A 12,128-nucleotide genomic window follows, 5' to 3' on the forward strand; every position below is an offset into this window, starting at 1 on the left:
GAAAAACAATGAATAAAAAAATCAAGACCTATCATCCTTAAGGGCAAAGTAATGCATCATAAGAGATAAACACATACCAGTCACAAGGGAAATGCAAAGTATAAAAAAACATGTATCTTCGGGAAATGGCTTCCGTCTTCAGGAATTCTCTGATGAGATGATCAAACTTGACTCTGAGAATATCATCAACACACTCAAAGGCACGCTGCCTATTATATTGTAATCATATTACGTTCATGCAAACTATTCAGAATTCAGTATATGTATCAGTACATGTATCCTGATTGAAAAATATTTATTCCAACTACAAAATGGGAGATATATCTTTCAGCACACTCAAGATTTGATAGTTGTTAGATTCTAGTGTCAGTTTTTTTCCATTGATAAGATTAAGATCATCATGCATTTTCAGAAATTAGCTAGTTTAGAGAATCCGCAAGACTCTCCACCCATTTGGCCATGCTTTATTGGAGATAAATTATGTTACATTCAGAGTTCGTCGTTTCAACCTTCCCTGCTCCAATTTACAGCATTCACAGGAGGAGTGTTGAACCCACACCATTCCACCTAAAAATAAGTCAAAACGAGGTATGGTAGGTCAACCCAACCATGACTGCCATGATATATTGTGTCACCTCTAAGCAAGCACCCGCTGTGTGACAGTAAACGCGCATATAAATTATGGGTGTGGGTGTGTGTGAACATGCAATGTGTGAACATATGGTCGCTTTTAAGGACCAGCGGGCTAACGCAGATTTCGGGGGTTTCCAGAAATCTTGACGTACACCAAAAATGGGCATTGTTCTACCTATAGGAGAAGTTTGGTTTCATTGGAGTGTATTTGCTTGGTTATAGAGAAAACTCTCCTAGTTTTTTTAAAGAAACTGAACAAGGGGCAAAACCTTTACCTTCAATTTTTTCAAAACAGCATTTTTCGGGATAGCCCCCTCATGCTTAAAATGTGTGTGGGTGTGTGTGAACATATAAGGTGTGTGGGTGTGTGAACATATAATGTGTGTGGGTGTTTGTGAACAGATAGTGTAAGCACCCACACAAGCACCTGACAGTTCATATTTTTTATACTTATAACATACATATCTTTGAACAATTTGAGACAATGAAGTCACGGGTGTGTCATTTGGGAGACAGTACATGTACCATTTTTACATAACACTAAATAATAAAATAAGGTAATTTATAGTAGATCTTTTTTCAAATGCTTCACCATTGAAATTGCACAATACACATGAAATAAGTCGAATTATGACTGAAAATATCTATACAAACGAGGGACATAACACAGACCACGCAAAGCATTTCCATACACATGAAATCCGTAAAAGAGTGGGTGGGGGTCACAAGGACATACAATTGTATGTGATAATGAGTTATATAGGTGAGTGTCACTCGGATATGGAGTAGTTCTCTACAGTGACTCATTACAGGGGTCATTAGGGTGTCGTTGAACTTGACAGTGAGTGAGCCATTACGGGGGTCATTAGGGTGTCGTTGAACTTGACAGTGAGTGAGCCATTACGGGGGTCATTAGGGTGTCGTTGAACTTGACAGTGAGTGAGCCATTACGGGGGTCATTAGGGTGTCGTTGAACTTGACAGTGAGTGAGCCATTACGGGGGTCATTAGGGTGTCGTTGAACTTGACAGTGAGTGAGCCATTATGGGGGTCATTAGGGAGTAGTTGAACTTGACAATGAGTCATTATGGGGGTCATTAGGGTGTCGTTGAACTCGACAATGAGTCATTACGGGGGTCATTAGGGTGTAATTGAACTTGACAATGAGCCATTATGGGGGTCGCTTAAATATATTCGTACTTTACAGTGAGCCATTATGGAGGTCATTAAGACTTAGTCGTACTTGTGAGCCGCCGCACCGATCCGGCTTCACAAGGAACAAAGCTAACGGATTGATGATGAAACTTTTAATGAACCCTTTAAAGACCCCATCCACACAATTCAGACAATTTAGGGGGTGGGCTGATTCCCCCTCTGCCTGTGAGGGCCAACCCTGGCTGAGAGTAGAGAGGCGTACAATACGGTACCGGTACCCTCCAGGCCGAAGAGCTAAAAACCCAGATTGATAGGAAAGAAGAAGCGAACCACACCAGAGCACCCACAGATGGCCGCTGGATCGGAAAAATAAGTAAGTACCGGTACCCTACAACAGAAAGATATATATATAGATATTCAAATTCAATAAAAACAGAATTTACCATGCAAGAACTGAACTCATTTTTCCTGCATGCAAAGGCTAGGACCCTAATTGCTACACCATAGTATAGGCTTTGGTGGGGAACAAAAGTAACATATAAAAGAATGACAAGAAAGAAACGACACGACAGCAAAGCACCAACCAACCAACCAACCCCCTACAGAGGGAAACGCCCAATCTGGACAGATGGCACAAAAGTACTATCAACTACGAAGATCTAACTGGCAGGAAAGTACTATTCCGACCTAGCTGGAATGAAAGTACTACCATGACACAGCAAAAAGAAAGTACTACCATGATCTAGCTAGAATGAAAGTACTGCCATGATCTAGTTAGAATGAAAGTACTGACATGATCTAGCTAGAATGAAAGTACTGCCATGACACAGCTAGAATGACAGTACTACCATGATCTAGCTAGAATGACAGTACTACCATGATCTAGCTGGAATGAAAGTACTGCCATGATCTAGCTAGAATGAAAGTACTGACATGATCTAGCTAGAATGAAAGTACTGCCATGATCTAGCTAGAATGAAAGTACTGCCATGATCTAGCTAGAATGAAAGTACTGCCATGATCTAGCTAGAATGAAAGTACTGCCATGACACAGCTAGAATGAAAGTACTGCCATGACACAGCTAGAATGAAAGTACTACAATGACACAGCTAGAATATGCCATGATCTAAGTAGAAAGAAAGTACTGTCACAATCTATGTAGAAAGAAAGTACTACCATGATCTATGTAGAAAGAAAGTACTATCACAATCTATGTAGAAAGAAAGTACTACCATGATCTATGTAGAAAGAAAGTACTGTCATGACTTTGTTAACACTAAAGTAAAAAGTACTATCACAACGGGGGCATGAGTCCAAACAAAAACACATCCCTTTGTCTCACCAGAATTATATTAATCATAACTTACTGTGTCCCTCCAAACCCCACATTGAGCAGTGACTGATTACGTTTCTGCCCCTCCGAGAGACACTGGAGGTTAAAATGTGTGCAAAATAACTCACAATCTAGACTTCTTCTACACAGTTCACAATATCTAGTGCCACCTCAAGCAGCATACACTATTTTCCCGCAGACATCGAAATGTACACTTCACAGCACTACAGCTCTCACACAAGAAAACATACATGACTATCTAGAGGCAGACCCTAATCTTCTACGTCTATGACAAAACATGAAATACCATGGCAGACTTCACGGGGAGGTACGCTGCACTCAACAACAGAACAATCATCCCTTCCAACACCAGAAAATAATTTCCATGAAAAAATGAATTCCATGAATGAAATGTCACTTTTAGATGGTGAAAATGGTATAGGTGTAACGCCCCTCCCCTATTAACATTATTAGCTTATTTAAGAGGCGGGGCCACAGAGTTTAACGTTCATCTACGAAAAGACAGAGCCAAATGGGAAATTTGTGTAAAATGCCTTTCCCAAGGACACAATGTCGGACCAAGCTGAGGTTCGAACCCCTGAACCAACAATCTCACGATGAGGAGCACGCAGGCCTGTAGATGGGAAATGATGGAGGGAGCAATGTTGGGAGATAAATTAACATCAATGACGGAACTAAATAGATTAATAAAATAAGGAACTCTTTTTTATTCTTTAAAGGTCTCGGCATTTCACTTCCTGATCAGAGCTCTCAAAAGACAAACTTGAATGTTTCCCACAGATTAATTGTTTGAAGCCAAATCTCCTCAGTTTCATAAGAGGTTTCAACACAACCCCTCCATTGCCCAGTAAGAACAGATTAAATGCACTCTGTGCTTTTAGCTGACACTTCTTTCATTCAATAAAAACATATCTTAAAAAATACCACCAAAAGTCTGCTATTTCATAAACATTATCTACCCGAGTACTGTAAGTTTTTCTTTCAAAATACTGTACACACATACACACACACATAAACTGGACTGCATATGCACTTCCCCAAACATTCAAAAGTTAATTGATACAGGGAAAGAAAACGAAAAACGTACAGTTGGCTTTTGAAGGATCACAACCAAACCCTGTTCCATCCTTAATAAAAAAGACATACTATTCATTATGGTCGGCGCATCTAGAAACTTCATCAGAGGGAATGTACAGTGACATAATGCCTTGCAGGGTGTAAAGACAACATGACAAGTAAAAAAGAACAATGGAAAAACTAAACTAAAACCATCCATGCAAAATGTGAGCTGCAGATTTCAGCACAAAAAGGATTCACTTTAAATACATGTACATGTAGTCTACAAGTTGGATTTGTCAAAACTCCCTGAAGATCTCTGGGTAAAACAATGCCATGTTTTATAATAGTAGTAACATACAGAATTTATAAGCCTTTCAGACTAAAAGCAAAAGGTAAAAACATATTCTGCCAACCAGGCATCTCACACAAAAAGGTACACGTCCTCCCCACTTGCTCCATTAGACAAAACATATAATTATAGATAAGTGTCACGACACGGTGAAATCAGGAGCTCATTAACTTTTCGGCATATATGGAGTTATCGGTACCGGTATAACCTTTGGTCGCTTTTAAGCACAAGGGGGCTATCCCGAAAAATGCTGTTTTGAGAAAATTGAAGGTAATGCTTTTGCCTCTTATTCAGTTTCTTTAAAAGATGAGGAGAGTTTCCTCTATAACGAAACAAATATACACACCACTGAAACCAAACTTTTCCTATAGGTAGAGCAATGCCCACTTTTCGTGTAGGTCAACATTTCTGGAAACCCCTAAAATATGGGTCAGCCCGCTTGTCCTTAAAAGCGACCAATTTGTAGTGGGGGTTGGCTGGTGTCAGACTTAGAGGTAAACTTACAAAAATTCAACACAGCAATGTATTTTTTGGGGGGCCATAAAAGATGCTGAGCTGACCCCTCTCCCCTAAAAAAAATGGCTTAAAAAATGCCAAATTATGGGTGGAAAGATGTTGGGTTTTTTTATATTTAATTTATTTTGACGAGCGCCTGACTCTACCACAATGCCACACATATGTATAATATTGACCAACTACAAGACGTATCGTCCAATAGGTGTAGTGTAAAAATACATTCTATATACCTGCCTTATTAGACAAAAGGTATATGTCGTACCTACTAGGCCAATCAGACCCCAAAATACTGACACACTCAACAGACAAATGGCAAATAGCACACATAAAACTAGAAACAAAGAAAAGTTCCAAACATTGTCATGTAAATCTAAGTATACAAACAGGCAGATCAAATAGCAAACACATACCAAAGAGGACATCAATAAAAGGGAAAAAAAGTAGGTCAGATTGTAAACGTAGGCAAAAGAAAACCCCCCAGAAAACCACACATAACTGAAAATTAAATGACTACAGCATTGGTGACTCTCGTAACTGGAGCCTAAAACAGATCAAAGAGCCAAGAACTCATTCAAAAAAAGAATTGACTTGCAAACGGCGCAACAAGCTGTAGGGAACATACTACAGTGCATTGAAAAAGAGTAGCAACAGATATCCAATGCACAACTCACCAAAAAAAAAGAGAGAGAGAGAGAAAGAGAGAGAGAGAGAGAGAGAGAGAGAGAGAGAGAGAGAGAGAGAGAGAGAACAAAAAAGAGCAATGTTCCCCTAGAACAAAATGAAACCACAGATCCTCATGGGGTATTTTCACCATTATAAAAAGAAGTTTAAAAAAAATCCAAAGGAGAACTGAGTAGGACATGCAAATGAATGCTCAATGGGTTCAGGAGGAGGGAAAAGAATAGAGGGGTGGGGGGTGGGATAGGGTATTAAGCTGAGAACACCCACAAATCAGTCCCAGAACCAAATTTGAGAAAGGTTACCCCTTTTCTGAGGTGGAAAATAATGCAAATACTGTTGAGTCAAGTCTCCAAATGTAGCACCATAGAGTAAACTCAACTCTACAAGGTTTGCATCTTCCATCTTAGAACAACTGATCAACGCTTTGAGATGTCACATCCTTATTATGTATAAATAAAAAAAGGAGCATACGCACAAAAAATACAAGTACTGGTACAATGAAGCACAAATTTCAGTCCTTCACCGCTTCAATTTACCATTAAAATATTCAGAACATTCTGAGAACCGTTATTGCTTCACACATTCCATACCCTCCTCTCCCCTCCCCCTAAACATCCAGATATTCAATTCTTCTAGCTACACACCATAACAGCAAACATACATTTTTACCATAAATAGGCGACACAAAAAACAACAAATTTACGACAATCTGCAATATTCTTTGGCACATTCCCTGCACGACCCTTGGGTCCACACAGTGCTCTATTTACATAATATACACTTTAAAAAAAGTAGTAGCTGGACTACCACTTACAAAATACAGAGTTAAATGCTCTTGTTTGTTGCAGATCTCATACATCGGCAACGCAATATGAATCTAGATGCTCTCTGAAAACAGCTGAGTCACCTTCACACAGCTGATATAGAATAGATCTTGAACCTTCCCTGACTATATTTCTATGGAACAGTAGCAGGAAAACAGTTCTCCCACATTAAGAGACACTTCGTATCCGGTGCCACCAGGGAGTGATAAGAAATATCAATATATGGCCCTGTTGCAAATGGCCTCGTCCTATCTTTCGCACAGAAACCGGGAGCAAGTGATGATGTCACACAATAGTGTTCTCTCATCATGAATTCTTCACAGGTGATAGAGCGAGGATGTGTACGCGGGTTGTGGTGGTGGTGCTGGTGGGGAGGGGGTGGGGAGGGGGGGGGGGGGGAGAGATGAGCATGACCCCATTGACGGGACGAAACCAACCCTTTTAAAGCAGAAAACAATTACTTGTCGCATCGCAAAATTGAACTTTTAACCTTTTTGTAATAGTCACATTGCCCGAAAACAGCTACTCGCCACATCACACAATAGAGCATTAACCTGTATGTAACAGTAGCCTCATAACCTGGTACAAGTGACAGATTTCACCTTCTGCCCAGTTTATCGATGTGGGGGGGGGGGGGGTGTACAAGCTGTTGGTAAGTAAGCTGTTGAGCAAGCAAGGATACTACCTGAGGAACAAATACGGCACTAGGCAACGTGGCAAGGAATGAACGGGCAACTCTCCACCGACAGCAGACAGATTCAAATCCACTCATGTCAGTTTAAAACTGCAAGGGTGAGCGACACACACACACACACACACACAAACATCTACCAGCATGTCCACAAGGAGTAGGAGTTGACAGGGCCAAGCATGTGACAGAAACGGCTTAATCAGTTAAGCTCCCCCCGGCCAGCCTGATGAGAAAGGGCGACAGACATACACAAGCAAATACATACCCAAACACATCTATGCACTACATATTTTATGTATGCCATTCGAATTAAAAACTCATATGTGGCATATCACATTTGGTCCCACTTAAGAAAAAAAACACTTTTAAAGCTGTAAGGTCAGTTCCACCGGCCTAATTTCAGTTATGTATGTTAAAGTATACAGAAATTGGTACCAAACAAAGATAAAAAGATACAGTAGTCTCTGCCAAAACGCACGCCATACAAAAGCATGCTCTGCCCAAATGCACATTTCCGTCATATGGCAGGTTTTTAACTATATAATTCAGATGTAAAAGTGCACGGTCACCCCTTCTAGATGCACGCTCCGATCCGTGAAACACTCCGACAGGTAAAGCTAGATAAGGGGAAATTTTCGCTGGAGGCTACACAGCTTGCATAAGACGAGCCTAGACAACCGGATGTTTGGTGAGACTGTCTCTCACGCTGAACAAAGAGAGTTATGAACAGCGTTTTCCCACCCAACTTTCTTTCCACAGACACATAGGTCTAGGACTGGTTGGTGAAATGTTGGGGGGGTTGGGGGGACTGAAATGCGTTTTGATTGGGCACTGGAAATGCATCTTTGAGAGAGGGTTTCTGACTGGAGTTTGGGTGACTGCATGTAATGTTTAGTTAGACCTAGGCCTATGATGCGCAACATGTGTAAATGCTGTAAAACACTAGATAGGCCTCTACAGGATTAAAGATTAGTCAGGTAAGCCTAATCAGCTGCGCTCGAAGAACTTATAACGTAGCCTACTTCTTCAACGAATCACAAGAAAAATGTTTCTCTGAATGTAGAGATCTATGATTCTGATGTCGACCATGAAGTTACGGTCGGGAGTGGTCGCTTGGAAAGCCATGTGGCTCCGCAGTCATCTCTATGACTATCACCAACAGTATCCTCCTTGGTTATCTGTTCAAAACGTTTTACGGTGCATATCATTACATGGAGTCCGTCTTTCTGAAACCCCCTCATCCATTCAACGCCTTTGTATTCTTAACCGCAGTCTGGGAATACTTTACAACGCAGTCACGGGTCGTCACATTATCGGCCAAAGTGACTCCCACCCCCATGGGAGGTCACTAAAATATCAAGGCCATGAGATGACTGCGTCCCTTCCTCCCTTTGCAAAGGTTCATGTAAACGCACGCTCCGTATAAAAACACGCTGAAGAGCCCTCCTGAGCACCGTGCCTTTAGGCGGAGACTACTGTATGAGCGTTTTCACCAAAATTGAATATTTCTTTTCAATTTTAAAATTTGACCATGATTTGCATGCAATAGATTTCTATTCAAATGGCAATAAAGGAGACACCATCAATCATTCACAAAACAAAATATTTGACACGAAGCGCCATACGCTCCAGACATTCAACCTCCTCTAAAGCAGTGTGTCCATTCATAGCGATGACATCAACCCCATCCATTTCAAGCAAGAACCCTAACTCTATGTAGCATGCATTAACAATATTATATTCACATAGCTCCTGAATTCTGCTAATTTCCAGGAGCAATGGCACCACTCTCTACTCTGGCAAGATTGATTAGGATGTTTGAATTTGGGCTGCCGTTTATTGTTTTTACCAGTGGTGGTCACTCTATCCACCAAACAATCTTTCCACAGACATATAGGCTACTTTAAAAAATTGCACACGTACAATCAACTGTATTATATTGTCAACTGATGTACAAACACACAAACACACACACATAGGCAGGCCTGCATGTCAGACCATGACAGAAGCACATTCTCAATGCATGACTTCACAACCTTTACGCACACACTTAATCCACTGTACATTCAGTCAGCTGACCTACTCTCATGCCCGCACACACACACATATACACACACACACTCACACAGTCTTCACTGAACACATTATATCCTCCACCAGGACACACACAAACAACACGGAACAAAATACCTCCAGACACACACACACAGACACATATGTGTCACGACACAGTGGAATAAGGCGCTCGTCAATTTTTGGGCATGTGGAGTTATTGGTATCATCTGAAAGCTCATTAATTTTCCTTGCTTTCAATGAAAAAAATACCCATCCATCTTGAATAGAAGTCGAGTTAATTGCAACTGAAGGAGGTGAGGGTTGCCTGGTTTCAGTGGCATAATTAGCGAGAAAAAGACTGCTAAAGTTTGGTAACTTCAACAGCCCGAGAGTTCTTGAAAACTGAAAAACTATTTTGTGAATTTAATCAACATTTTCCAGTACACTGACATATAGAAAAGTGTTTTTAAATGGACATAAAAAGGTGCTGAACCAAAAAACAAAATTTAGGTAAAAATTGTCAAAACAGGCAGAAAAATGCCTGTTTCTTCGACTTCAGTATTTTGACGAGCGCCTGATTTCACCACAATGCCTGCCTCACATATCACAACGCAACAATCCTCCCCCCCCTCCCTCCCTCCCCCCCCCACCCCCCCCTCAGTGGCAGGGCAGGGAGCATTCACCCTTTAAGCTTGATCTTGTGTAACTTGAGTTTGAACCCCAGCACCTCGGTGAGCACGGCGGAGAACGCTGACAACACGACCACTCGCATGATGTTGTAGATCAGAGGGTTGGCGGAGAAGCCAGAGATCTTGAATGGACTCTCCAGCTCCTGAAATTACAAAAGAGAAAAAAAAAGTTTAGAAAGTTTTAGTCATAGGAATTTTACAGCACTTGCAACACAATAAGGTCATGTTTAGTTTTAATAAGAGTTTTACAGCACTTGCAACACAATAAGGTCATATAAGTGCCGAAGATTAGAGATGTCACAAGAGAGTAACAAACACAAAAAAGAAAGAGGGGAGATAAAGACGATAGATGTTTGATAGGAAAGAAGAAGCACGCAATAAGGTCATATAAGTGCCCAAGATTAGTTAGTTTTATTAGTTTTACGGCACTTTCAACACATTCGGCATTTAAACGTGAAAATGGAGGAAAATTAGGGTATACGCTGGGTAACTCTATACTCTATCGTCAAGGTACATATCTCTTCATTATTCTCAGGTTTGCTTTCTGTCAATGGTGTGATGACAAATTATTTGAATTATAAATTATAGTGCCTTAGGAATGACAAGGGGAACCTGCTTTTAAACATTGCCAGCATTGGAAAGATTTGTAGGGGGAGAAATCAAACAAGGCAACAAAATCTTGGTGGAAAAAATAGGTGTGACTGGTTGCTGGCAATCTCTTCAAACAGGCTCCCAAATGTCATTTTTAACCCTCTAAAAGCCTCCAGACCCCCAGCAGAATTTTCCTCACTTTTCAGCTTCAGCTTTTTTTAGCATGGGTTTTTTTTGGGTTTTTTTTACGGCGCTCGCAACTGCATAAGGTCATATGAGCGCCAAGGGGTTGGTGTCAACAGAGAAGTCTTTACAGGGAATAAGACTTAGACTGCTCACCTCTCTAGCTTCAACAGCACAGGGTCTGCTTCGACTATCAAGACACCCCAAAATAGCAGGTCACAAGAGAGTGACAAACATACAAAAGAAGTAGAGGAAAATGACAATAGTAAGGATCAGGAAATAAAAAGCAGCAGTTCCCTGTTGTAGATCAGGCACAGTTATGAGCGTGACATGAGTCAGCCCATTTACAATTCTACTATGCTTGAATGAGCATTGTCCCCCCTTTGGGAATGGCCTAAAGACACTTCAGTCAGTGGCACTGCCGTGGGGGTGTATGGGGTTTTAAGGCGCTCGCAACTGCATAAGGTCATGGATAAAGACCTAATGGAACAGACACAAACAAACACATAGTGGTGGGCGATATCAGCAGTATTGAATTCCATACGATATCGATATTTTTTCACCAGAAATATCGATATACCAATATACCAATATTTTTCGATAATAATTATCGATAAATTGAAATTCGTGATAAAATATATAGATAATTATAGAGTCTGGTCGAAATATCGACGTGCGAAACACGACTGTCTTTTTTTGGGTGTGTTTTGTTGTGGGGGGAAACATAAAATCAATGAGGTTTCCTAGTAGATATACATTTCTCTCTCTCTCTTTCTCTCTATCTATCTGCCTCTTTTGTGGAGCTGAGTGGTGGGCATATCAACATAATCGAAATATTGATATTTTTCTCACCGCTTCAATGCGATATCGATATGCGTAAAAATATCAATATTTTTCTCACTGCTTCAATGCGATATCGATATGCGTAAAAATATCGATATCTTTCTCAATGCTTCAATGCGACATTGATATACGTAAAAATACAGATATTTTTCTCACTGCTTCGATGCGATATAATCGATATGCGTAAAAATATATCGATATTTCGATTTCGGTACGCAAACCACTACAAACACACAAAGCAACCAACCTTGAGCAGATCCTCGGCTAGCCTGAGCACATTGTTGGCCAGGATCAGCTCTTCCTTCTTGTGTGGCTTCTGCTCCATCTGAAGGTACAAGTTGATCTGGCCAAACAAAAGAAAAAGGTACCATATGAAACAAAGTGGACGAAAACCTTAGGCCTATGGCAGAAAAAGGTACCATATGAAACAAAGTGGACGAAAACCTTAGGCCTATGGCAGAAAAAGGTACCATATGAAACAAAGTGGACGAAAACCTTAGGCCTA

At 40.7% G+C, this 12,128-nt stretch overlaps 1 protein-coding gene across 1 annotated transcript in view; it reads right to left on the reverse strand.

Moving 5' to 3' along the window:
- Nucleotides 1-9,958: 9,958 nt before the first annotated feature.
- The window catches only part of LOC101847353 (putative homeodomain transcription factor), a gene marked incomplete in the record, with an annotated part of 51,744 nt that continues 49,574 nt past the window's right edge, over nt 9,959-12,128 (reverse strand). The window contains 2 exon segments of the mRNA XM_035971101.1: nt 9,959-10,149; nt 11,871-11,966. Of these exon segments, the coding sequence (XP_035826994.1) occupies nt 9,997-10,149; nt 11,871-11,966 (249 nt within the window).

This window comes from Aplysia californica, unplaced genomic scaffold, assembly GCF_000002075.1.
Source record: "Aplysia californica isolate F4 #8 unplaced genomic scaffold, AplCal3.0 scaffold00376, whole genome shotgun sequence".
Lineage (NCBI taxonomy): Eukaryota > Metazoa > Mollusca > Gastropoda > Aplysiida > Aplysiidae > Aplysia > Aplysia californica.